We start from the raw sequence: 27,554 nt of genomic DNA, 5'->3' as shown, positions 1-27,554 counted from the left end.
CTAGGTTGGCTGAGGAGTCAGCGCTAGATGCTCACAGTGAAAGAGGGGTGCACCACCAGACCCCTCAGTTGGAAGTCTGACGGGAGTGGGGCGCGGGAGAGCCTGGGCTGATCGCCTAGAGCGTCGTTGCAGAGCCACGGGACCCTATGCCCCCCCCCCCCCCCCCCAGCAATTCTCCGCCTTAAGCTACCTTCCGATAGCACGAGGCCTCCTTTCGCTCCTGAATCCAGAAGGCTCCACGTGAAGCTTGACTCACGACCGTCCCGGACGGCCCCGCCCCCGGCCCCGCCCAGGCTCGCCCCCTGGCCCGCCCACTCGGCCAGCTCTGAACTAGGCTTCTTCGGAGCCCGCCGGCTGCTTGCTGCTGCGGCTGCGCCTCCTTGTTCCTCGCGTCACCGCTGCCGCCATGCCGGGAGGGCTGCTTCTCGGGGACGAAGCCCCCAACTTTGAGGCCAAAACCACCATCGGCCCAATCCGCTTCCACGATTTCCTGGGAGACTCGTAAGTGACCACCGCGTCGTCCTGCCAGACGTCAGGTCCCCAGAACTGCCTTCCCGGCTTTTGTCTTCCCCGCTGCGCTCGGCCCCGGCGCGCCGCTGGTTTAGTCCCTCACCGGTTCCCGCACGTGCCCGCTGCCGGGGTTCCGCCGAGCATCCCCCGGCGTTACTGGGGACCTACGACCCCTGGCCTGCCCTTAGCTGATCTCCGGATCCCTTTCCTGACTCAATGTGGCTGGACTGGCATGGGGGAAGGGGTCCTTACCGCGGACTGTTTGTTGTCTATTTAACCTGGCTTTATAAACAATGCTCATTTGTAACGCTGTCAGACCGAAAACCCAGGGGAGGTGGAGCAGGGGTGTGCGGTGTTGGAGGTCACTTCCTGGGACGCTTGCCCAGGGTCGCGCTGCCCGTCCTCTCGCCGCTCTAGAATTTGCACCCGACGGAAAGTGGGTGCAGAAAGCCTTAGTCAGAGTACACAGCCACAGATTAGCGGGATTGTTCCGCGTTATCTAAAGTCCTGCTTAACTTCTGAAAGTGGAAGTTTCGGGCTTCTGAAAAATTTTAAAACTACCTTGTGCCAAATAAGTAGCCAGAAGACTTTTTGTCCAGAGTCTACGTCAGTGGTCAAAATAAGATTTTTGTGTAACGGCTTTGGGAGGAACCAGGAACACTGTGGGTGTGGCTGTCATTCCAGAATAAGCAACAGTTTGAATGTAGTGGCATTTCATTTTTATTTTAATAAGTAAAGCTTGCCTGAAGTTCAGAGAGTTACAGCCGCACTGGCCAGCCTTACAGACCAGGCCGCTGTAACACACACCTTTAATCCCAGTAGCCACACTAATTTGCCATAAAAATCGGGTGGTGCACGCCTTTAATGCCAGAACTAGAGAGGTTTATAAAACAGCTCTCAATCTCATTCTGAGATTCCTGGAGGCAGGATTGCCATTTCGGACTGAGGTCGAGATAAGAGCCGGAAGCTGGCTCCTTTGCTTTTCGGATCTTCAGCTTGAATCCCAATTTCTCTCTGAGTTTTTATTAATCGCGCTTGAGTTTGCGAGAGGGCGTTGTTCAGCGCCTGAAACTATTTTGCCACCTTAGGCCATTCCAAGGCCAGGACACGTGCGTCCTCACTTTGAGACTCTTTTGTTTCCCAGTGGCTCCCTCCCCCTCTGCCTTTGCATCCCGCGCCTGGCCTTGTGGCTGATAGCCACAGTGGTGGCCTTTAATGGCGAGGAGTACACCAACGTTGCCTTCGTTTTACAGCTCCTGGGGGCTCTAATGCTCTGTTTCCGTCAACATTTTGCCTACGTGTCAGGTTCCCTTGTAGTTCTGGAGTTTCAGTGCCCCTGCTCCATTGTGTGAACAAACTCCTGGGTTTGTGTCCTTTTTATATCCAGTATTCCGGTGTGTGTATGCGGGAAGTCTGTACAGTTTATGAAACTAACCGGTAATCAGCATTAGAGAACCAGGTGAGGATTCTTGCCTGGCATCCATTTTCCATCTGCTGACCATGGCCACGCAGACGGAGCTTTTCAAAGAGAAGGGCAGGCTAGGAAAAAGTAGCAAACGAACTCTCAGACCCCGCAGAAGAAGACGAGAGTTGAGCATGACTGCCTGTCTCGTTCCTAGAACCTAGGTGTTAATATTTATCCAGGACTGCAGAGAGGATTTACACAGTGTTCTTTCCCGTTCCTGCCTGCAGCCACACCCCCGTGAAATGTGAGACCTTGCTGGAACTCTTTGTGGTGTGGATTACAGATAACTGTGACTCTAAAGCACGTGCTGTGGAGATAACTATGTGGGGAGGTCTTTTGTGGTTGTTTATTGACCTACATCTATCTAGATTTGCTTTGAAATGCTGTTTCCCATCTGCATCCAGATGTGTACGCCTACTTATTCCAGCAACTTGGGAGACCGAGGCAGGAAGATCCTAAATTCAAGGCCAATCTGGACAGCTCACTGAGGCTCTGTCTCTAAAGAAAAACTCAAATCAGTAGCTGGGCCGGTGGTAGGCACGCCTTTAATCCCAGACAGAGGCAAGTAGGTAGAGGCCAGCCTGGTCTACAAAGTGAGTTCCAGGACAGCCAGGACTGTTACATGGGAAAACCTGGTCTCAAACAAACAAAAGCTAAACTATTTAAATAAGTAAATGAAATGACCTCCTCTTAAGAAGATGAAGTAACCTTCAAAGCAAGCCCAGAAGTGGGCTTAGAGTGACACGCTACACCCCTGTCATACCTGAGGAAGGCTTTTCCGCTCTATGTATCATTACAATACGTGGAATTTGCCGATTTTTCCCTAACCCTAGCTCCACTCTGTAGATAATCTCAAGTCAAACTGCCAATTACGAACTCAAGTATCCTTTGGAGGGAAAGAAAATGAACTTTAAACATTACAGGTGTCTGCTCTGCCTCTTACACTTGGAAACAAGGATTTGGGTGCTGTGTGAGTTTGCTTAGCTTCGTGTGGCCTCTGGATGTGGAAGATCATCTTCGTAGGGTTCCTCGCTAATCAACACCTGTACCAGAAGTTTTCTGGCAGAAGTAGAGACCCTTCTCTTAGGAGAAGAAAGCTTTTTTCCTATGAAAGTGAGGAAGAAACGGGATGATGTAATTGAATTTCTCCAGAGAGCAGGGCAGGTGGGCCCCAGGGAGACAGTCTCGGAATACCCTGAGATAGACTGGAGTGTGTGAAGGAGCATAAGACCAGTCCCTCAGCATGACTCAGCAAAACACACTTGCCTCACAATTTAAAAAAAATCCAATTCGTCTCTCCTAGATAACACATAAAGAAATGCCCTGTTTCTTTTCTTTCTGCATCTTCTGGAGCCTTTCTCTAAGTCGCATCTGAACCTTACATCGGTTCTTTTCCATAGAATCTAGGGCCTAAGTGTCACAGCCAGGTTAAATCTTGAAAGATTACTGCCCGTATTAAGAATTCAGCGCTGCGTCACTCCACAGTCTTCAAGCATTGCCTGGCTCTTTTGCAGGGCCTTCCTTCCTTTTAAGAAGAAGGCCTTGCATTGCCCTGGGAGCCGAGTGGCAGGTGTCCGTGGGAAGCAGTAGCTGCGCCTGCCTTGCTTGTGCTCAGGGAAAGTTAGCAAACCCTGAGTGTCTAGGCCAGATTGAGCAATCTGCTGGTTTGAGACCCTTGCCCCTGGGTGGCTCAAACAGTGGGAGCGCACAGAACCCAGCGCTGCGTTTTCCTTTCACTTGTAAGAACGTTTCTGTTGCCAAGAAGGAAATAGTGCTCCCCAGTTTCTTGGGAGCCTGAGTCAGCCTCAGGATCTGTACCTTAGACCTTTACCTCAGAATTGTAGAATGGAAATCTATGTTGTAGGGTATCTGTATTTTCTACGTGCTTGGTCTAAAGTGAATCTGCACCTGTTGAAGTATTGGCATGGTGTAAATATGGTGTAAACCTTGCTCAGCAGGTTAGCTCAGTCAAGTGGCTTTCTGAAAGATTTTGTATCCAGCTGCTTCCAGAAAGCCAAGTACCAACCTAAATTCTACCTAGAAATCGAGGCTAGAGCCCTGTCCGCTCTGGATTACATAACCTGTTTATTGCTGTAGCCGGCATCTGTTTGGATCTGGGGCATCGTAGACGCTGAATATCAAAGTTTGTGCCAGAAAACAAACAAAAGTCCTAAGAAATATTTCAATAGAGCTCTTGGCTTGAATAGCACACATTTTATTGACTGAAAAGGAGTCATGGTGACTTCATAATTAAGGAGGGGGCTGGGTATGGTAGTGCACGCCTTTAATCCCAGCACTCAGAAGGCAGAGGCAGGCCCTCTCTCTGAGTTTAAGGCCAACATGATCTACAGGTCAAATTCCAGAACAGCTAGCCAGGGCTGCACAGATGCCCTGCCTCAAAAATAAATAAATAAATAAAACGAGTCCTTTTGAACCATTTATCATGATTTTTTTCTATATTGGATATATAAAATTGTATATATTGATAGACACTTGCTGTCCACTTGGGCTTCTCTGGAGGCAAGGTTGGAACTAAATTGTTTAAAAGTCTTCATTAAGCCGACATTTGAAGACAGAAAACCTGTTTTGAATGCAGGTATTGTTTTCATTCTGCATGATGACAGTACCTGTTCACTAAGTTGTGACCCTCTTCTTCATTCCAGATGGGGCATTCTCTTTTCTCACCCGCGGGACTTTACCCCAGTGTGCACCACAGAGCTTGGCAGAGCGGCAAAGCTGGCGCCAGAGTTTGCCAAGATGAATGTTAAGATGATCGCTCTTTCGATAGACAGTGTTGAGGACCATCTTGCCTGGAGCAAGGTATGGTTCTATCTGTGATTTTAGATGTGTGTGTGTGTGTGTGTGTGTTTGTTCTTCCTTTCCTGTTGCCTTCCACACAGTTCCTAATAGCCTTAACTTCTTGGTGACCAGCAATGTCACGGAAGTCTTTGTGTTCCTTAGTAAGGGAATGGGCACTTTGCTTTCTTCCCCCTCTGTATCAGAAGTATTGATTGGCATTTGACTTTGATTCTGAGGTTTTTAGATCTTAGTTACATAGAGTGTAACTTGGTTTCCGAGATGAAAGTGTACATAAACTTGGGGATCAGAAAGTCAGACTTCAACTTCGCAGGATCTCTGGGTTTCTATGTCCAATGATGGATTCTCAGTCACCGTCTTCCCTGGCTCACCAATAGCATTCAGCTCAACTGATCTCTCTAAACCCTACCTCTTTTCCTAGCATTCAGGATGTTGCTTCCAGCTGTCCATGCGTAGAATCATTCTTCCTTGTCTTCCAGTTCCTAATTTGTGCAGAACTTAGCCCAAGCTTACTTCATAGGCCACTTCCCTTTTCTATCTGTACTTTCTCCCTTGGTGAGCTCTTTCTTCCGCTCACATCTTCAGGTAACACCCATGAATTGCTTCTCAGAGTCCCATATCCTGGCCTCCAGGTCAGTAAAAGCCAGCCTATTCTGCATTTCCCTGGGATATCTAAACACTCTAAACTTAGCATATCTAAAATTGGGCCCCATTATTCATTCTAAGATCGTTTCCATCTCCACTATTAGCAGCAACATTTTTGGTGTTGCTGAGTTGAAACTCCAGAGCCATTCTTAACTCCTTATGTTTTCACATCCCACGTCTGGTTTATCCACACACTCCTCGGCATTCCACAGGAAGTACGTCCATCTGCCTTGCCTATACTGCTTTGGTGCACCTCAAATGCACCTCATTAAAACCCTCTTTTTGTCCTTGTCCAAAATTAGGAGGCATGATGACTCTCTGTGTCACCATCTTCCGTGAGGTAGATTTTTTTCATTCTGCACATCTTGGCAGTAAATGGTAACTGGCATTTCCACAGCTAAGCCCTTTATCATAAGCTGTTTTTGTGAATGAGTATTGGGATGATTCCTCGAGCTCAGCCGGTTGAAAAGGGGGACGTCAGTGTGATCTGAACCTCAGCCGGTGTTCTTCCAGTGCTGGCTGGTAAAGAGTGAAAATAAAGACCAAGTCATGTGGTGCTTTGATGTCCGTGAGTGTAATGCACTGTCACAATTAAGCAAGTGACAAGGTCAAGAATTAATGACTATCAATATTAAATCACGGATTGCCAAGAGTTTAGAGCTCGCACCTGTATGTACAGGAAGGAACACATACCACACACCTGTAGGTACAGGAACATACCCAGGTTCATTTTACCTGCCCTAAAAGTTTCCAGAATTGTGATTGTCTGGAACAGAAAATAAATGCAAACTTCAAAGACAGTGCGAGCTTCAGCGTGTGACAGGCCACATAGGAAAGCCCCAGGTGTGCAGGCAGGAACCCACATTGGTCATTATTTATCTGGGGACTAAACAATAGGCAGCCAGTGACCAACAGCCGCAGGCAACGCGGGTAATAAAATTAATGCATGTGTTCAAGTCCGCTGCTGTCCATTTCAGAGTTTTAATGTCACTCTTATCTCCTCTCATCTCTGAGAAATGCAAACTAGGTTTCAGGTCTGCCCATGAGCTTCACAGGGATAATAAACACCTTTTTCTAATCTTAAATCTGCTTTCCTGTCACTTCCTAAAATCTCACTTTCCTACACTGGTTTATGTGTGGACTTCCTGCATGCTTCCTTAATGTTGACTTCCCCAAATGCCTTGCTTTTCCCAGTGAAAGCCTTCCCGTCTTTCAGAGCCCAGGTAGAAGACATTCCACCCCTTTCTTGCGGCCTTCCTCCCTTCACCCCCAGGGTCAGTGTGGAAAGGGCTTTGGCCTATGTGTGCCGTACTCTGCTAATACTCCTGCCAGTGAATAATGGCAACCACAAGTGTCCGCTTGTGTGTCTGACTGAGACCCCGGAGAACATGACTGTGGTGGTTCCTTAGCCTGCAAATTGTTGATTCTTCACTGGTGAAATGCAGAGAACTGCGTGAGGTTTAAAATTCTCTTTCCTCTTTCTCCTTCTTTTCAGGACATCAATGCTTACAATGGTGATGAGCCCACAGAAAAGCTCCCGTTCCCCATCATCGATGACAAGAAGAGGGAACTTGCCATCCTTTTGGGCATGCTGGATCCGGCAGAGAAGGATGAAAAGGGCATGCCCGTGACGGCCCGTGTGGTGAGTCCTACAGCCCCATGTGATTGTCTGAGCTGACTCAAGGAAACGGGAGGAATATCTACTGTTCTGAGGCAGTGTGAGCCAGTGGCTGTCCTTTATTATCCGGATGCTGGGGCAGAGTGGCTGAACTAGTCAGCCCAAACTTGTTTAATTTGTAGCTGTTGGATGTATCTACGCATCAATGAGTAGTTCATCCAAAACTGTTTGCTAGTGTTTAAAAAAAAAAAGAATCTGTATTACCTCCTGCCGGCCATCTTTAAAGCAGTCTGACAGGCCAGTCCTTGGCTCACTGGGGACCAAGCCTGATGGCCCCGATGCTCAGCTCACGTTAGCAATACGTTCATGATGACCAGCCCTCGGTCGCCTCCCACAGCTCCCTGGGGCTCATCCCTGAAAATTTACATGACACTTTCTTCTTTCTGGGACAGCAAACTTTGAAGAGTAACAGAAAAGGGAGTGACCTGTGTCTTGGACAGCTTTGTCTACTCTCCCCCCCGCCCCCCTTTGTTCTCTTTCTGTGTTTTTGCATCTTTGAACACTTAATGACGGCAGAGCTTTCTGGAGACTTTGGGACAGGGACCTTAAAACAATGAACTCCAAAGAATTACAGTTTCTCCAGGAATCCCATGCTAGAAGGGAAAGGTGAAGAAGGCATCTGTACCAAGATAAGAACTTTGTTCCCACAGCTCCGAGTAAATGGATATGTATGTGTTCCTGGCATCTGCACTATCTTTTCTATAGCAGTGTTACGCTGAGTCAAGCAAAATAGCTTAGGCAGGTAAGGGCGCCAAACCTGAGGATCTGATTGGCTTCCTGGAACCTATGCAGTGCTGGAGAGAACCAATGCTTGCAAGCTGACCTCTGACCTTCACTATCACACTGGCGTGTGTGTACACCCACACCCTCACACGCAAAATAAATAAAATTCTTTTTAAATTACAGAGGACTGAGCCGGGCGGTGGTGGCGCACGCCTTTAATCCCAGCACTCGGGAGGCAGAGGCAGGCGGATCTCTGTGAGTTCGAGACCAGCCTGGGCTACAAGAGCTAGTTCCAGGACAGGCTCCAAAACCACAGAGAAACCCTGTCTCGAAAAACCACAAAAAAAAAAAAAAATTACAGAGGACTGTTAGAGCAGCAGTTCTCCACCTGTGGGTCGCCACCCCACAACCTCTCACAGGGGTCACGTATCAGATCTTTGCATTACTGTTCCTAACAGTAGCAAAAGTACAGCTGTGTAGTTAAGTAACAACTAAATAACAATAAGTATTATTATTAATAATAGCAACTAATGTAGAAGCTACAGCTGTGTAGTTAAGTAACAACTAAATAACAATAAGTATTATCATAAATAATAGCAACTAATGTAGAGCTAAATAAATAATTTTATGGTTGGAGGATCACCACAACATGAGGAACTTGTATTAAAGGGTCACAGCCTTGGGAAGGTTAAGAACCACTGTGTCAGAGGAATTGAGGACAGACTAGGAGTCTTTTACTCCCTGGTTTGGCTGCCCTATAATGAAATCCATTTTCCTTTGCCAGTTCTGTCTTCTCCTCTGGAATAGGGGGAAATGAGGCAGCGAGCTCTTGAACCTGAGCATCTGTCTGTTAACGGCTTTGCTGTCAGACTAAAGAGCCCCCCGCGTGTCTGCTTTACAGGTGTTCATTTTTGGCCCTGACAAGAAACTGAAGCTATCTATCCTCTACCCAGCCACCACTGGCAGGAACTTTGATGAGATTCTCAGAGTAATTAAGTCTCTCCAGCTGACAGCAACAAAACAGGTTGCTACCCCGGTTGATTGGAAGGTAAGGCTGTTCCAGAACAAGCTGCCCCACTTGCCCCTCGGGAAGGTTGAGGGTCAGTCTCTAATGGCCACCTTCAAGATCTGGCTTTCCTGGGGTGTTTCTATTGCCCCGGTCTGGTATACCTGGAGGATTTGTTTAAGAGATCATTTACACTGTCTACATAAAACAAAACTTTATGATTTTTGCTAACTGTTACAAACTTTCAACACATCTGTCACAATGGTCCCTTTTTTTTGTCTAGAAGTTAAACATCCCTAATCCCAAATATCCCAGGTCCACAGCTCCAAAATCAAAAATTTCTCGATGCGTTTCATCACGTCAACTTTTGGAGATCAGAGGCGTTCAACTGGATGTGCACATGCTCCATATCCAAAAACGTCCAAATGTGGAAGAAACATTTCCTCTTTAAATACAGGATACTCGACGTGAAGGATTCGATAGGAATCCCTTCATCTAACCATTACCTGATGAGCAAATATTTATAGTAAAACCTTGTTGGATCTGGACACTGCGGGACTTGTGATCCTAGAGGCCGGGGCTGGGGCATCACAAGTTCAAGCTCAGCCTAGCTACACAGCAAGGAGAGGAGCTGAGTCGGCTGCTTCACGCCTGTCGTGGCGGCTCCATGACTGTGGTGTGCTGATGTTACAGCCCTTCTTTCCTCCAAAGCTCCAACCTTGTGCACTTTAGTCTAAGGGAGCACATTCTCGGGCTTGTATGTTTGTGTTTGAGCATTTAAGATAAAGTCTCAAGGTCCCCTGTAGCTCGGGCTGGCCTTAAAGCTCACCAGGTTGCCAAGAATGACCTTGAGTTTCTGATCCTCTTGCTTCCTCTCAGGTGCTAGGATTTCAAGCCTGTGCCACCATGCCCAGTTTTATAAGATTCTGGGGGACTGACTGAACCCAGGGCTTCAAGCATGCCAGTCAAGCACTGTGTTTTATTAGTTAAGCCCTGCCCCCACCCCTTTTAAAATAGGATTTCAGTATTTATAATAGGCTGGCCTTGGATTTTTAATCTCCTACCTCAGGCTTGTGAGTGCTGAGATTACAGGCATGCACCACCACACCCAAATTGTTCATAGACTATTAATACCTAAGAAAGATCTCTGCAGATTAATAGGACAAGATACACCAAGAGTATCTTAGTATTGCTAACCTGTGTACTGGTTTTTGATTTGCCTGACAAATCATCTGCAAGTCATCTGCATTTTCAGGAAGTTGAGTGGGGAATGGGAGGTGAGGGAATGTAGCTCGATCCAATCCTGTAAACCAAGGAGTAGATTTAGAATTACATTTTAAGGTGTGATGGCTGGAAGAGAAAGTATCAGCTCAGGACCCCCAAACCAAGTTCTCAACTCAAAGGAGATTTACCCCAGAGAGATGAAGACCAGGGAATAAGAGACAAAGACAGGAGATGAGGGTGAGGGGGAAGGGGACAAGAGAAAGGGGCGAGCAATATTTGTGAGGGGCACACAGACAAAGGACTCCCTCTGAATAGAGAGGAGACAGACATGGCACATATGAAAATGGCGGTTTAAAGGGGGAAACCTTGTGTCCGGCTGGATTGCTTAATTTTAGTTGGGCATGTTAAGGTAGCCGGGGGGGGGGGGGGGGCTTTTAGTTGCTGGACTTCAATGCTATGAAAGCTGAACCTTGGTAGTTGGTCTTAGAAGAAGGAAGTGGCCAAATAAGGAAAGAGACCTTGGCGGCTAGCTAAATGTTGTTGGATTGTAACCTAAGGATTTTTAGCAAAGCAGAGGGAATGGAGGAGAAGGGCAAGGCCTGCCAGAGCCATGCCTGTCAAGCTCAAGCTGGCTAGAGTCCCTTCTCTGCCCAGCTATGATGGGATTTAAAACCGCGCTGTTTCTACCTAAGATGGAGAAATACTTTCCTAACAAACATGTCAGAAATCAATTTGTAAAACTGTAAGTTCCTCAAGAGAAGAAAGAGTTCTAGCTTCCCTTCATTGCCACCATCCTTCGCCAATCTCCCGTAGCTAATTCTTATTAAAGACCTTTTACCCTTGCTGTAAGATTGAATTGCACCATCTCCCAACAGGAGGGCGACAGCGTCATGGTCCTGCCCACCATCCTTGAAGAGGAAGCCAAAAGTCTATTTCCCAAAGGAGTCTTCACCAAAGATCTCCCGTCTGGCAAGAAGTACCTCCGTTATACCCCACAGCCTTAAGTCTTTGTGGGAGCTGGCTGCAGCTGCTTGGACACAGTGGACCTGAGGATACCAGCTGACCGCCATCTGTCCTCGCCCAGTTCCATAGAAACCTCCTGCTGTGTGATCACAGCCAAAGTCATTAGGTCACTTTACTACTGGCTCATTAAATGGAAATGGCACCAACACTTTCTTGGGGTTCTTTACTCTGTGCCTTCACCAGCATTCTACCCCTCCGTCCATCTCAGGGTTCTGCTGACTAGCTTTCTCTGAAATGCATTCTGTAGTAGAAACTCTGACCTCTGCAGGGTTCTGGAGTGTCAGGTAGGGATGGGGGAAGCTCACTCGGCTCCATGGTAGAATGACTATCACCTTTTGTAGCCTCCTTGGAAAATAATGAAATGGGGGAAACTTTCAGTTCTGTATTTTTCATAAGTAACAAACTTGGGAACAGCCCGGGGAAATTTCTAACTATTGTGCTATCAGGAATCTGATGCGTTTCTGTCCAATGGGGGCTCAGAAGAGGCTTCCTTTGCCCTGCCAAGGAGGGAAGTGCACCCAAGACGGCTCATCCCTCCAGGGGTTCCTGTTTGTCTGCTCTGGTGCCATGTACATGCGAACACACCTTGTAAGGACAGGCGGTGACAGAATGGTTCGCCACTAAACTGTCCTAGCAGTAGGTTGCCACTTTCCTGAATTCTGCTTTTTGGGGTTCAACAAATAAAATCCTTTGTTGAAACTGATCAGAAAATTGTGTTGTCACGTTTTGAAGTCCTAGCCTAGAAGACTTAGCCTAAGGAGCAGAAGCAGGCTTCCTTCTTGCTAGGATTGACGTTGGTGTTTTTCTCCAAAGACAAATAAATTTCACGTGAAACAGGAGCCACTGAAGGATAGGTTCTCTCATGTGTGTTGGGCCACGTCGTTACTTCCTGTTTGCCTAGGGTCTCAGGAGTAGGTATGTAGATTACAGCCTTAACCTAATGTCTCAGCAGTACAGGGAGACAGAAGAAAGCTTTGCGGGGCTGGAGAGATGACTCAGCGATTAAGAGGAGGCCCTTAGTTCCCAGCAACCACATGGTGGCTCACAACCATCTCTAGTGGGATCTGCTGCCATCTTTTGGCATAAAAGCATACATTTAAAAAAAAATGCTTTTGAGATGGTGGTATATATATTTTTTCCTACTCCAAACTGAATGGTTTGGGGAATACACAATGCGACTAGACAGGGTAGAAAGGCTACTGTGGGTCTAGGTCTGGGTTGCTTGAGCAGTGGATGTTTAAGGCAGTGGTGGATCCTGGGTCTGGTGAGGAGCCCCTTGTGTTGTAGACGTTACCCAGACAGTTCATTTCCTGACTTCCTTGCCGTTGTCTCCTGTCATTCCCTACCTATCAGGTACCTCACAACTGGCTCTGTTTTAGTGCTTGCTTTCCACGGGAAGTCTGGCTTCAACTTCCTGTTGAGGTTTTTGCTTTCTGGTTGTGATACTATCTTGCTTTGCCGCCCAGGCTGGCCTTGAAATCAGTCCTGCTGCCCCAGCTTCCCAGGTGCCAGGATTTGCGAGAGGACGCCACCATGCCCTGTTAGTTGACACTACAACTAAATCTAAATTGCCATTGTTAGTTGCTCAAACCTGAGTCTAGATTTTATTGATCAACGGACTGTTTACCACTGAATTAGTAAATTCTAAGCCAGATTCATTGCCTTTTCCCTCATCTCCATGAACGTGTTGCACCTCCTCACGCAGGCTTCTAAATCTTGGCATTGTTCCGCCCACATTAATAATGTCAGTAAAAAAAATTCTTTAAAAACTGAATTCTGGTACTTCTTACTAGACAGTTTTGAGACTGAGGCTTGGTACAAGTATCCTTTACCAAATACAAAATACTCAATATTAGATGGACATTTCCAAGGCATGAGTGATCCTGAACACGATTTTAAATGTTGGGGGGTAGGGATAAATTTTGGACTGAATCTTTTTTTTTTAATGAATTTTATTATCCATGTAAAGATTTGTTTCTTGAAGCTGAATAATGACTGCAGGAAATTTTTTTGTTGGTTTTGACTTGAAACGGAAACTCACAATGTAGCCCAGACTCCCAACTGCCAGGATTAAAGGTGTCTGTGCTACCTCTGGCCCAAGAAAGTAGGAAAGAAGAGGCAGCTTGAATGGCTCTTCCAGAACTAAGAAATGCTCAATTACAGCAGTCGGCCTTCTAGGTGAGCACAGTGACAAACTGAACTCTAGGGGTGCTTGCCAAAACTGGTTTCACCCCCACCTTCATAAAGAGGCCAAATCAAGCTGTCAGTTCCTACATGCAAGCTGAGGAAATAGAATTTTGACTCTGGCTTGAGTGTATGTTAACTGGTTTTTTCTTTTAAAAAAAAAACAAAATCCTTACCTGGGAACTGGGAAGATATTTAATTGGTGAAATGCTTGCTGTGCCAGGTGTGGTAGGGCAAGCTTGTAATCCTGGCGCTGAGAAGGCAGAGACAGGTGTATCTCTGGGCTCCCTGTCCAACCAACCTAAGCTAATCTACAAGCCCCAGCTCTTGTGGCTAACTAGTTCAGAAATGGGTGTGTGATAATTCTTGCCCATGAGACACAAATAGAAGGTTTCTAGGGGTTTCTAGAATTTCTCTGCCCACCCCCCCACACACACAGGGAGAGACAGTGTTGTGTAGGTGAGACCGGCCTTGAACTATTGAACTCTTGGTCTTTCCTCCCAAATGCTAGGATTCTCGGTGTGAGCCACCCACCATGTCAGGCTTCTAAAATAATCCTTTAGCTATAGAATAACTCAAAAGGGTTTGGGTTTTGTTATTCGTCTGCTATTGGTTGTGATCAGGAAAACATGCAACCGCAGAATTAGGACAGAACAGGTGAATAACAATAGAAGGGAAAAAAAAGTAGTCTGATAATTTCTACCTTCTGAAAAACCTGTCATTGGGTTACGTAATGATAATAAATGTCTTTGGTGTTTACAGCTTTTGAGTTGTTTCCTAATCACCTGAAGCACAAAGCATTCTGTAAATGAAGTATCATCCTTCCGGTCATTTGAAATGCAGGCTAATTGACTTCCTAAGCAAGACTGTAAAGCTGTACCTTTTCCAGTACATCTGGACCACCTACACTTGACTGCAAGATTAAATATGCATTTAATCATTTATGTACTGAGCGGTACGTTCAAATGAAGAGCCCAGGATTGAGAACACAACCATTTACAGGACAGGCCAAGCAACACTGTTGTTGCTCATTGATGTTTCCCTCTCAGGCCTGACAGGTCAGAGTAGCAAGGGGAGGTTCCAGCTCATCTCAGGGTAACAAGCATGTGGCCATGTGACAGTTCTGGTCCAGGAAGAGGACCCTTAACTGCAGAAAGACAAAGCCATCTGTTGTGTAGTGAGAAAACACCCTGGCCAAAAGTGACAGAGAGAAAGGTGTATTTCACTTATTGACTAGGATATAGTCCATCGTTTTGGGGAAGGCAAGGCAAGGAGTGGGCACTTCACATCCCCAGTCAAGGACAAAAAGAATAAATGTATTTTTGCTTAAAAGATACTTAATTTTTTTTCCCACTCTTAAACAGTTCAGGGCCCAGCCTATGAAATGGTACCCCCTCCCACACACACACACACACACACACACACACGACAGGCTGGATCTTCCTACATCAACAGTCAGGGCAATCCCCACCACAAACATGTCCACAGCCCCCCCGATCTAAGTCATTCCTTAGCAGAGGCTCTTCAGGTAAATTCTACGTTATGAAAAACTGACTATTCCAGCTAAGCAGCCTTCCATCAGAATCAGAGTTCTTCACATGAGAGGCCAGGGCCACGGATGAGGGAGCGGGACACTGGGAGGGACTTGGCCCATGACACTGTCAAGTGGCAGCACCATGTGCTGCTATTCCAGGCACGTCACATCAGAATGTGAACCCATGTTGTCAGTGCAGTTAGGTTTCTGTAAGGGTGCAGTCACACCTGGCACTTCCTGACACAGTGAAGGCCACTCAGGACCTGCCCTGAGAAGTCTGAAAGCTCAACTTTTTCCCCCATACATTTTTCCTATTCTTACCTGTATTACGATTTTCCCAAAACTATTATATATTCTGAGTCTTGTTGATAAGAAATAATGGCTTCTAAAAAGTCATTCATTGACCCATAACATTCAACTTTATTTGACTTTTAAAAAGAAAATGGAAAGTCACATCAAGCAGGACTATGAAACGTAAGGATGTGGATTTCTCCTAAGCTTTGCTCCCAGTAACCAAGACTGTGGACCATTCCCCCACTTTTCAGCACACGCTAAATTAGAGGGGGAAGATACAAAGTGTCGGAGAGGCATCGGTTATGGACATTTCATGAGTACTGCGCTTCAGACTCCGACATAAACTGCACACCTCGTTTGCCAACTTGCTCTGTTACCGTTTGTGCTAAGCTAGGGGAAGGTTTCCTTCCCTCCGTTTTAAAGAATTTTGTATTATCCTGAAGAATTTTGAGTATCTTAAGCATAATGCAGCTACTCAAGATCTGAAGTGTCTGTGGTCACCCACTGATTGCTTTTGAAATGAATGCAGCGGCAGATAGCTCGAGCAGGGGCTAAGTCAACATCGTTTGTGCCGGGTGTCAGCTCCACCGTTACCTGACTCCACACATCATAACGGCCGTGCTAATTTGTCTTTCTAAAGGGATGGCCACCTTCAAACTGCAAAAGAAAAGCAAAAACATTAGACTATGAACACTTCAGGAAAAGATTCTTACCAACTAAATGGAATCAAAAATTGCTGGAAGGCTTCTATCTTATTTTTGCTTAAAAGAGCTTAAATACTAAAGTCTCTAAGTTAAGATACAATTAAGATGAATGTTTATAATTTTTATTTGTTTATTTTTACTTTTTTGCTTTTAGCATTTTTTATTGATATTTATTGAGCTCTACATTTTTCTCTGCTCCCCTCCCTGCCTCTCCCCTCCCCTAAGGTCCCCATGCTCCCAATTTACTCAGGAGATCTTGTCTTTTTCTACTTTCTACTTCCCATGTAGATTAGATCTATGTGAGTCTCTCTTAATGTCGTCATTGTTGTCTAAATTCTCTGGGATTGTGGTTTGTAGGCTGGTTTTCTTTGCTTTATGTTTAAAAACCACCTATGAGTGAGTACATGTGATAATTGTCTTTCTGTGTCTGGGTAACCTCACTCAAAATATGTTTATTTTTACTTTATATGCCTCAGCATCTTGCCTGCATGTATGCGTTGTTTTTTCTTCCGTGCAGAGACCACACTTTGACTGCTCTTCAGCCAGTCATTGCAGCTCCACAGTTACTGGCCTGCTTCTCTGGCAGAGGCCTGGCCACTTAGGTCATGGCCTGGCAGGAATTCTGTCCCCACAGGCACTGGCTCTGTTGCTGTCACCAAATACAGTTTTTAATTAAATCCCTATCGCTCTATTTATCAATAAGGCATGGGAGTCAAAAGCTGGGGTGAAAACCTGCTAGCTCAGAGAAGTTGAGTAGCAACTAGCTGACCTTCTCTCTTTGCTGGTGTCTCTGAAAGGGAGTGTCCTTCCTTCTGCCAAACAAAAAAAATCAAAAACCCATGTACTCAAAGCCCCTCCCTACTACTGTCTGTGTGTATCTCTATCATCTTCCAGATATATGATTACTTTCTGTCAATTAGTGGCTAACTCAGCCAGCCACTGACCCAAGGCTGATTTTATTCAATTAACGCAAATGCAAACTTGGGGTTCACAGTGCTATCAAATATCCCGCAACATGTATGTATGTGCACCATGTGTGTGCCTAGTGCCTGTAGAACCTGGATTCCCTGGAACTGGAGTTACAGATGGCTGCGAACCACCATGTGGATGCTGAGAGCCAAAGTTGGGTCCACTGCAGGAGCAGCAAATACTCTTAACCACTGAGCCATCTCTCCAGCCCCTGTGTGTAGGGGTTAAATCAGCTCCCTTTAGAGGGCGGGGTTTGCCTCAGGCGAATGCCTGCCTATAAAGGGTGCGCAGAGAGGCGGCTCGTCCCTTTTGTTCCTCCCTACCTGTGCTACGCTGGAACTTTGGTTCAGTAAGTTTAACAATAAACTGGTAAATATTCTTTGATATCTGCATTGCCTTTATTCTGTGCGGGTCCACCTGTGTGTATTTCTATACTGTAAAGAGATACTGCATTAATTTAATTAGCAGTTGATATTACATTAATTCAACTATCAAAAGCGTGCTTAAGGAAAAAGAAGGGTAATGAAATTTAAATTCTAGTTAACTTTATGACTGGGAACTTTTTCCATAAATAGTGGAAGTGAAAACTTTTTCAAAAATCACGGGGCCTGTGGGCTGGGACTATGACTCAGTGGTACTCTGCCCCTGGCAGTGCTTTTAGGCCCTGGGTTCATTCAGTTGCTCGGCCCTGGGTTCATTCAGTTGCTCAGCCCTGCAAATAACGGAGATAGTGATGACACCTAGAAGAAAGAGTAACAAGTGTGGAGCCCAGATGTTTGATTCTCCGGATCTCCACCTGTGAAATGAGGTTCCTTTAGAGGCAAGCAAAGGATGACCCTAGACGAGCCACCTTAAGAGAGCTGAGTTGTTTTAAAGGAACTATTGCCCATGACCTTGATAGGAGCAGCTTCCTTTTTTTTTTTTTCTGACAAGCACACTGCTTATCACTTTGATAGTAAATGTAGGTAACAGGACTAAATTTTCTTTTAGAATAGCCTCATGGACATCTCCTTGAATATGGAGAGAAAGAAAAAGAGTGTGTGTGTGTGTGTGTGTGTTTGAGAGAGAGTATCATATATGTGTGTATCACATGTATCAGGTGTGCGTACCATGTGTGTGTGGTACTGTGTGTGTATCATGTATGTGTGTGTCACGTGTGCGTGCGCCACTTGCATGTCTGTGTGCGCGTGGGTGTGCACATGTGTGTGTATCACTTTTGCTTAGAAGACAGGCTTTTTTAGGGTGAGCTGGTATCTAGCCATTAGAAATCAAAATGAGGGAGGCTAGTGAACTCCTATACCCTGTCACCCTGTGAGATCTGCTCATGCACCCCACCCAGAAGTACGCATTGCTTCAGAAGAGCTATTGAGGGACTGAAGAGAGACCCTATCATCCTGGGCACGCACACAGTTCCTCCACCTGGACTCTACTCTATTCTGGCCTGGGGTTAATAAGTCCCTTGTCTCCCCAGATCTAGGCATGGCTTCCAGCGTTGTTCAGATTTCTCCACATCAGCTCTGGCAGCTGAAGAGATCAAGAAAAGCGAAAGCGAAACCACACCTGGCTTTGAAAACCGTGTTTCAAACTTTCTGGTTTTTACCGTGATGTCTGGGAACCGCAGCAGTGATCAGCACTGAAGGGTATCCCTGAAAGTGTAATAATGGCCTTTATGAACTGGCTGCAACTAGCAGCTGTCTAGTTGTATTTGAGGCCCACGCGATGTCTGATGGTGTAAACCTAGCCATCTCCATGTGCCTGGTGAGGTCAGCCATCTCAGAGGAAAGCCGGCTACTGCCCGTTTCCTAAGCCAGTTTAATGGCCAACCGCACTTCAAATACTCGTTCTTACACCTACAGCTAAGCATAGCCTTCCCCTTAGTCAGGGAAGCTTCTTCTGCAGCAGGCAGAGACCAGTACAGAAAGCCACAGCTAGTCAAAATGCAGAGAACGACTGACTGTGGGCTGCCTGGCTCCATGGGATACATCTACAATGCAGACCTTCTATCCAAGGCTCAGGGAGCACCACAGAAGGTGGTGGACAGAGATGGTCAGAACCAGAGGAACGGGAAATGTGCTGCAAGATTGTGTCCTACATTCGTGAAATCCCAGCAATCTGGCTGCCTAACAAGACCTGAGCAATGACTGCAGTTATCGCAATGCCCCTGTGGATTGGAGAAAACATCCCTAGATGAAGGACTACAGGTAATGACAGACTGAGGAGGGAGGAGAATTAACCCCACGTGGAGGTGAACACCCTAAATGGTTATCTGATCACCAAGTGGTCAGGCCCCTCAAAAAATACACATGGAAGCAACACTGAATGGACTCTTCGGGTGGCACGTGTGTGTCTATTTACACATATGTGAACAACAATGATTACAAAATAAGAGGCCATGAATTTGAAAGGAAAGGGGACCATGAAAGGTGTTAGAAGAAAAAGAAGGGGCAGAAATAATGCAATGATATTTTAACTAAAAATAATACTTTTTAAAGTTTTTGGCTTTATTTTTTTAAGGTCCAAATAAATTTGCCATCCTATTCAATAATGGTTAATATAAAACTTTTAGTTCAAGCAAACTAACAGTTAATTTGGTTGCTACTCTAGGAAGCTGCCTGTGATTGAACTGTGGCTTCCCCCAGCTCAGTTGTCCAGCCACCCAGATAGCGCATTCTGAAAGGGAGACGCATGGACGCTCAGACAACGATACCTAAGTCTGACTTGATGGATGTCCCTCCTCATCACACAGATCCTTAGGTTCTGAATTATGAGCAAGGAAGGAGAATGAGGAGAGGAAGCCAGGGTGCGTGTGTCCATTACACATTTCAGTGTTTGGACGTGCACACGGGTACACAGGCACACTCCACTGCGTGCGTGCCTGGAGGGTAAGGGAAGATGATGCACACTCCACTGCGTGTGTGCCTGGAGGGGTAAGGGAAGATGATGCCCTCCACTGCGTGCGTGCCTGGAGGGGTAAGGGAAGATGATGCACACTCCACTGCGTGTGTGCCTGCAGGGGTAAGGGAAGATGATGCCCTCCGATGTCTCCCGTATTATGTCTCTGATTTTTACTCTTTTTCTTTCTTTTCTTTTCTTTCTTTCTTTCTTTCTTTCTTTCTTTCTTTATTTATTTATTTATTTTTGTAATTTTTTGTTTTGTTTTGTTTGTTTTGTATTTTTGTTTTCCAAACCAGGGTTTCTCTATGTATGTATCCTTGGCTGTCCTGGAACTCACGCTGTAGACCAGGCTGGTCTTGAACTCAGAGATCCACCTTTTTAGAGCAACTGACCAGTGAGCCCCACAGTTCACCTACCCTCTCTACCCACAAGCCACAGCTCAGTTGGGCTTATGGAATATGCACACTCGCCACTGAGCCATTTTGCCAGCCTTCCAAGTTACACAATTCAAAACAATGGCCCCTGACTTTAGTTTGCAGGTAATACCGTTAGCTTTGTTTCAGTTGGTCCAGTTTAGTGAGCTGTAAGAAGCTGTCTTTTCCTGCTGCTGCGTTTTGCTCCTCCATCCCACTGAATATTTATGTATTTGCTTACAGACAGGGTCTCCTACAGCTTATCCTACCCTCAGTCTTGCTAGGTAGCTAAGAATGACTTAAGCTCCAGGTCCCAAGTGCTGAGATTATAGGAGAAGGGACTCTGGCCAGTTGGAGTGTGGTGGACACAGCTCTGGCCGGCCTTACCCTTCTCTCCATTCCCTTTGCCTTGCTGAAAACTGCTAGGTTGTATTTTTAACACTAGCCAATACTAGGCCTGCTCCCTTATTTGGCCACTTCCACCTCCTGGGGCTGACTACCAAGGTCCAGTTATCAAAGTATTGAAGTCCAGCAATCAAAAACCCCCTTTGGCTCACCTAAATAACATGCCCAATTGAAATTAAACAACTCATGCCAACACAGGATTTCCTTTGTACCTTTATAAACCACCATTTGCCTATGGGCCAGTCTGTCTCCTCTCTATCCAGGGACAGTCCTTTGTCCCTCAAGGACAAACACCCTACCCCCTCTCCCTTGTTCCATTCCTTATCCCTGCCCTCTGTCCCTCTGGGGCAAATAAATCTCTGTGAAGAGAACTTGGTTTTAGGGATCCTGAGCTGATACTTGTCCCTTCCATAGGTGCATGACATCACGACTGATTGCAATTTATTTTAGCTATGTAGATTGATATTCACAATGAGAAAAATCTGTTCCACCAGGCTGTGGCGGCACACACCACTAATCCCAGCATGCAGGAGGCAGAGGCAGGCAGATCTCTGTGAGTTCAAGACCAACCTGGACTACAGAGCGAGTTCCAGAACAGACTCCAAAAAAAGCTACACACAGAAACCCTGTCTTGAAAAAAATCCCCTCCCCCCCCAAAAAAAAAGAAAAAAGAAAAATCTATTTCAAGTGCCCAATTTATTACCTCGTCTTTTCTCTTCCAGTTATAGTCTTTCTTGGTTGTTCGAAGATCACCACTGACTGAGGTGAACAGAATTAAAAAAAAACAGTTAGGAGTATTGGAGTACCAGTCTGCTCTCTCCACAAGCCTTCCACTTGTTTCTTCCTTTGGAGCTTTGTAACATGCTCCTCAAAATCTAACATCCAGGCTGGCAAGCAAGTTCCCCCAAACAAAGCAGGCTGTATACAGCCTAGAGCGTACAGTGTGGGCTCCAGAGGAAGGCCTGTTCCCCTGCACAAATCAGTTGATGTCTCACTGACTCTTGCTACATGTAGGAGTGAGGGCTGCATACTGGTAGGTCTCTTTTTTTTTTTTTTTTTTGATGAAGACCTCAAAATCTACATTTGTAAACGTGAAACTTCTACATGTTTTCCCATGGCAACTCACTGAAATTTTTCAAAGCAAAATATGTGTCAGGGTCCCAACTCAAAGAACTGGGTTGAGACCTGGTCTTAACCATTTGTGAGTTGTGTCTCAAACCCACCAGAGAATACTAATGATTGTGCTCTCCTTTGTCCAGTACCCTCCAGAGAGCCCGAGGCAGGAGAGAACTATTCTCAAAATAGCAACTCATTAAGAATTGCATGTTCTCATGCTCTGTACACTCAGTTATGTTTCAAGGCTGATTCTGTATTCAAGCTGGGACAGGTGGGATGGTGTTGACAGAGCCCAGCAAGGCAAGAACAATGAGCACAGGATGAAGTCCTTGAGTATGTTTCCCCAGAACAAAGCCTTCCTACCTCCTCTTCTCTGTAAAATCAGCGCTCAGCGACATGATTGAGAATTGCCATCTATTGACTTCCGTTACTTAATGACCTCCAAAGTGTAACCAGAGCAATCCAGTCCACTTGTGGCACTGAGTACAGTTTGTAATACTAAAAGAAGGTGGGTCAGGTTTCATATTCCCTTCAGTTGCTGGGAACAGACCAGCTCCCCGCCTTTGACCCCAGGGTGGGAGTCGCTCCTCTCCCCATTTTAATAGCACCCCAATAGCACTTTGTTGGCCCACCCGACCAGGGCTGGTTGTTTGTTATCAAGGTGTATGCAGGGAAGGACAGAGGAGAGGCCAGAGCCACATGGATTTTAGTGGCTGATAGGTACACTCCCAAAACCAAAGTGGCAGCCAGCGTGGGCCCTAGAGTGGGGACCACCTTCAATCACTTTGCAGAATTAAAAGACTTTGGCATTTGTCCACATACTTCAAGTTAGTTTTCTCACCACTAAAAGGTTATCATCCCTTACCCATGGCAGGGGTAGCTGTGTCATTTTTGACAGGTTCGGATGCCAGGATTATCAGAAGCTTGCTTACATCTGAAATTCCCTGGATCTAAAGGCAAGAGAAATAAAAATTAGTCAAAAGAACATCGATCCCCAAGGGCTGCTTCCCAAATGTCTTTGTAAAGAATGCAAGAAACAAGTTGAAACTTAGCACTAGGTCTCCAGCCTAAGCCGTGTGTGTGTGTGTGTGTGTGTGTGTGTGTGTGTGTGTGTGTCTGTCTGTCTGTCTGTCTGTTTCCTTGTCTTCTGAGACAAGGGGCTTGTAAGAGTTAGCCAATAAGAAGTTAGAGCTAATAGGCCAAGCAGTGATTTAATTAATATAGTTCCCGTGTGATTATTTTGGGTGTAAGATAGTCGGGCGGTCAGGAACAAACAGGCAGGCCTTCTCAGTCAGATTGGGAGGTCCTTCTTTCTCCCAGCATTCAGTTCTGTCTTCCCTAACTACCTAAGTTCTGCCCTATCAACAGGCCAAGGCAGTTTCTTTATTCATTAACTGATAAAAGCAACATATAGAAAGAAAAACCCAGCGGGGCGGTGGTGGCGCACATCTTTAATCCCAACACTCGGGAGGCAGAGGCAGGCTGATCTCTGTGAGTTTGAGGCCAGCCTGGCCTACAAGAGCTAGTTCCAGGACAAGAACCAAAAGCTACGGAGAAACCCTGTCTCAAAAATCATAAAGAAAGAAGGACCTCCCACACTAGGGGCTGGCCTCCAACTCACTAACATCTCTCTCAGCCAAACAGCTGGGACTCCAACACTTATCATACAAACCCAGGCAAGCCCTATTCTTTTACTTCGAAATCCCCTTCCATGTTGTTTCAAAGAAATATTAGGCCAGAAAAATAATTGTCTTTTGCCTATTTGTCGAAGCCAAAGCAAAAATGTCTACTTTCCTTATAACCGGACTAGAATGCCTCGTTTAGAAAGAAGGGAATGGCCAGCAAGCCGTGATTGACTGTTACACCTACAATGAAGATCAATGACTCAAGACCAGCCTTCCCACTGGCTTCCCAGAATGCTAGGAGAGGAACAGTGAGTGCACTAAGGTCTCTAAAATCTGAATTATCTCACTGAGTCCTTGTGGTGCGGGTGACCTTGGCAGGACGCGGTGGGAGGAGTCGTGGAGAGTGGGAAACAGACAGATACTCCTTGCAGAGAGAGCTTGGGTATAGAGTTTATTTAGTGGGTATTGTGTGGGTATAAGGATAAGGAGTTATGGAGGGGAGAAAAAGAGGGAGAGATAGAGGGACAGAGAAAAAGAGGAAAGAGGAAAGGGGGATGAGGAGAGGCTGCCTCTTTAGAATAAGGGATGAAGAAAGAAAGAAGAAGAGAGAAAGCATGAGATCAGATTGGAAGTGGGCAGAGCTTGTCTCTTAAAGAAACAGGGTACCCAGGTGATTGGGCAAGCCAGCATATTTACCATTATAACACTAACAGCATGGCTGCTGCCTGCATCCTCTTTACATTAAGTAGCAAGCCAAAGATCAAAACAATTGGGCAGCGTGCTTGGTTCCTGCATCCAGTAGGTACCAGTCCACTGTTAAATCCTGGCTCCAAACTTTACTGTCTTAATGACTAGCTATTTTAAGCACACAAATAACTGTTGTCATCTGAGTTTTAAAGCTCCTTATGGAGCACAATGCAAAGCAAATAGCTCTTTAGAAATTATACTTTTTACCTGATCACAGGACTTAGGAATAATGCTGGGTGCAACAAGCGATTCTTCTGTCTTGCTATTAATCGCATTGCCGTACACAAGAATAACGATTTTCATGGCCACATGATTAAGAGTCATTTCATTATAGCTTGACAGAGTCTCCACATATGCATAATTGGACACCACACACTTCTGAAACTTTAAATCCTACAAGAAAATCACAATTCTTTATAAATCAAACAGACGAATTCATGCTATCAGGAAGGAAACAGGTGCCCTTGACTGAGTTCCTTGAGGATGTCAGAATGCACGTAGATTCTGGAATTGACAGAATCTATCTAACGTTTAGCATGGCTTTTGCAAATGTCCCTGAATTTGGTTTCCCTGTTTGATAAACAAGCCATCAGTATCACTGTGTGGTCAGCCATGTGCTACTGGACTTCTAGGCTTAACCAGGCTGAAGACGCATAGGTTTCTTCTAGCAGTAAGCAAATGTCTCACTTGACAAGTGAGTGCAATAATAACAAGCCCCAAATCAAGGCAAGCCAGGCATTGCATCTGGGCCATACAGCAAGGCTCAGAAACATAGACTTTTGGAACGGAACAGCAGCTGTTGTGGATATACTTGAGTTCGTACCCCAAAGGTTTAGATGAAGCCCCAGTGTCTCCGAATATGACTTTATTTGGGAGTAGAGTCTCTATAGCCAGGGAAGATGAGGTTATGTACGAGTGGGGGAACTTTGTAGACCAACTTGAATACAGGCAGAATGCTACATGAAGATAAAGGCACCCAAGTCCAACCCAAGGAAAGAAGGCTGAACCAGATGTTTCCTGTCTGCAAGAAGCTTGCCTTGCTTTTGGGGAAACCTTTGGTTGTCAGTCACCGACAGGCAAGCGAAGGGCTTATTTTCTGGGGGCATCATCTCAGCCAGGTCACCAAAAACATAAGAAAATTAGCAAACAGGTTATGGAAAATTTTGCAACAAGTAGGGGGAAGAACCTAGAAGTATGGTATCAGGGTTTGAAAATGTGAGAATATTTCAATAGAGTGGAGAAGTAAAGAGCATTCATGAATGTCTGGGGTGCTAAAAGTCTTCTTTGGTTAACTCTTTCATGGGGTTATCAGAAGGAAAAGAGTCCTAAAATCTTCTCACAATTGTTCTCTCTTTTTGTTGCTGTTGTTGTTAGTGTTTTAAAAAAAAAAACCAGCTTCCCTCTCTCATTTCAGGTTTTCACACCTAAAATTATTTTTGTTTGTTTTGTTTTTGGCTTTGTTTTAAAGCAGATTCAGTCTGTAGTTGAGGTTGACCTCTCGCTCTTGATCCTCATGCTTCTACCTCCTTACCCTCAGTTGAAAGTGACGTTTTTAAAGGATTGCTTATAAAACCACAATGTCACTAATGAATTAATAATAACTAATTATGAAATCCTTAGTATCACCTAATAGTCAGGACACAATCAAGTTTCTCAAGTTGTGTAAGATGCGATTTAATACCCAAAGTACTAAATTTGTTTTTTCTGTATTTACATTATTTCATTCGGACAGTCTCTCCTCCCCTTCTTAAAGCCACTGAGTTATTGGGGGAAAAAATGAAATGCGTTTTTGCTAGGCAGAATAAATGAGGTTCTGAACTTATCTGATGGGGTAGGGGGGAATCTAATAGATATTCCTTGAGGAGTAAGACTGGAGAGGTCATGGTTAGTGCTGTCAGTTTGAAAGAATCTCGAATCACCTGGGAAGTGGCCCTCTGGGTGTGTCCATGAGGGATTATCTTGACCTGTGAATTAACGTAGAAAACTCCATCTTCACTGTGGGCAGGACCATTCTCTGGGCAGGGGACCCTGAACTGGCACAGAGTAGGGAAGGGAGGCTGAACACTAATCTACATTCATCCCTCTCCATTTCCTGACGGCAGGTGTGCTGTGACAGTGGCATCATCCTGCATCCTTGACTTCACTGCCAGCATGGGCTGTGCCCTTGAACTGTGCCCTCAAATAAACATGGGTGTTGCTTTTGTCAGAATATTTATCACAGCAATAGTGTGGCTAAGTAGAGTGTGGATAAACATTATTGTCCCTGACATTTTATATTGGAACATTCTTATTTACATCATGAATTTGCAAGGCCTGTGAATCAACATGTAAGTATAAAGAACAGTTGTCCTGCTGTTGAAAAAGTTCAACATCCTGGTCTTAATGGCTCATTCTAGACGAGCAATTGTCTTACTCCTCTGGAGAGGCAACATAAAAGGAAAAGGCTCTTACTCGCCTTACTCCTCCGCCAAGGTTTTCCTGAAAGTAATTATCGTTTGGAAACAAAACCTGACTGGCTTGGAGGATGCACTGTTTCTAACCCAAGGTTTACAGTAAGCGGAACTCGTTGAGCTTTGGGTCTTTCACCTTCTAGGCTTCTGACTCACAGTAGGGGTGAGAATAAAGACTAAGTCACTCACAAACACAAGACTACAGATGACGCTGGCTAGGGGCCGACTGGAACCACTACACTTAGGAGGAAAAGCTCGCCGACAAGTTCTGTAAACCTAAGAGATGTGTGTCCAGGGTTGTTCATTAAGTTCTTCTGATTGGATTGATGATAAGTTCAGCTTTGGGGGTATCTACCTATTCAAAAGCTTCTAAGTCTATTCTTTAGAAGGATCTTTGAGATAGCCTGTGACAAGAAGATTAACGGCTCACAGGGATTTAGGATAAGACAGCTGTTAAAACCAACTTTAAAAAATCAAACACCACCTTTCTTTCTATCTTTGTTTGAAAAATATGGGATGTACTTCATTTAAAAAAAATTAGTGCCTACAAATGTATTTACATTTTCTTCATATAACTTACCTCACCAGCAATAACTTGTTCAAAATACTGATTTGCGATACCAAGAGCAAGCTTGAGCCATATTTTATATTCCAGAGATGGCCAGAAGACATCAAAACCTTCATATAAATCCTCCAAGGAGATGAAGAAAGCCTGAAATAACAAGGTACCAGGACACAGACAGCTAAATTAAAATCAGTCATTAAACAGGATGGCCACCATCTCCTCAGACAATCAGTTACCAACTCAAGGATACTCTAGCATCAATATGGTACTCTAATATTTAAAAGAATTGGCGTTGTGAAAAGATTATATAATATGATAAAAATCTGTGGTCCAGTGAAAGGTATACACTTTAAAAGTAGCCCCTGAGGGGCTGTAGAGATGGCTCAGCAGTTAAGAGCTCTGGCTTTTCTATAGAGGACCCAGGTCTGGTTCCCAGAACCCAGGTCAGGTGGCTCACAACCATCTGCAACTCCAGCTCCAGGGATCCAATGCCTCTGGCCTCTGCTGTCACCTGTACTCACTCACATACACACACCTGCACACACACACACACACACACACA

At 45.3% G+C, this 27,554-nt stretch overlaps 2 protein-coding genes across 2 annotated transcripts in view; one reads left to right on the top strand and one right to left on the bottom strand.

Annotated features, from left to right (window-relative positions):
- Positions 1-337: 337 nt before the first annotated feature.
- Prdx6 (peroxiredoxin 6) lies at positions 338-11,794 on the top strand. Its single transcript, XM_075988412.1, has 5 exons — positions 338-501; positions 4,639-4,795; positions 6,933-7,079; positions 8,740-8,886; positions 10,944-11,794. The coding sequence occupies exons 1-5, from the start codon at positions 407-409 to the stop codon at positions 11,070-11,072; spliced, it is 675 nt and encodes a 224-aa protein (XP_075844527.1). The 5' UTR covers positions 338-406; the 3' UTR covers positions 11,073-11,794.
- Positions 11,795-15,153: 3,359 nt separating this feature from the next.
- The window catches only part of Slc9c2 (solute carrier family 9 member C2 (putative)), a 59,908-nt gene continuing 47,507 nt past the window's right edge, over positions 15,154-27,554 (bottom strand). Inside the window, exons 23-27 of the mRNA XM_075987455.1 lie at positions 27,008-27,139; positions 24,185-24,370; positions 22,471-22,555; positions 21,193-21,248; positions 15,154-15,760 (exon numbers count right to left, since the gene is read on the bottom strand). Of these exons, the coding sequence (XP_075843570.1) occupies positions 15,725-15,760; positions 21,193-21,248; positions 22,471-22,555; positions 24,185-24,370; positions 27,008-27,139 (495 nt within the window). The 3' untranslated portion in view covers positions 15,154-15,724. The remainder of the gene's footprint in view (positions 15,761-21,192; positions 21,249-22,470; positions 22,556-24,184; positions 24,371-27,007; positions 27,140-27,554) is intronic.

This window comes from Microtus pennsylvanicus, chromosome 10, assembly GCF_037038515.1.
Source record: "Microtus pennsylvanicus isolate mMicPen1 chromosome 10, mMicPen1.hap1, whole genome shotgun sequence".
Classification (NCBI taxonomy): Eukaryota; Metazoa; Chordata; class Mammalia; order Rodentia; family Cricetidae; genus Microtus; species Microtus pennsylvanicus.
Note: the sequence above shows the minus strand (reverse complement) of the source record. Positions and strands in the feature narration are given on the sequence as shown.

Excerpts from the sequence above, each read along its gene's own strand:
- Prdx6 (XM_075988412.1), top strand. The coding sequence starts at position 407 with ATGCCGGGAGGGCTGCTTCTCGGGGACGAAGCCCCCAACTTTGAGGCC. Across the intron at positions 4,796-6,932 it reads ACCATCTTGCCTGGAGCAAG|GACATCAATGCTTACAATGG; the intron begins GTATGGTTCTAT and ends CCTTCTTTTCAG. Across the intron at positions 7,080-8,739 it reads TGCCCGTGACGGCCCGTGTG|GTGTTCATTTTTGGCCCTGA; the intron begins GTGAGTCCTACA and ends TCTGCTTTACAG.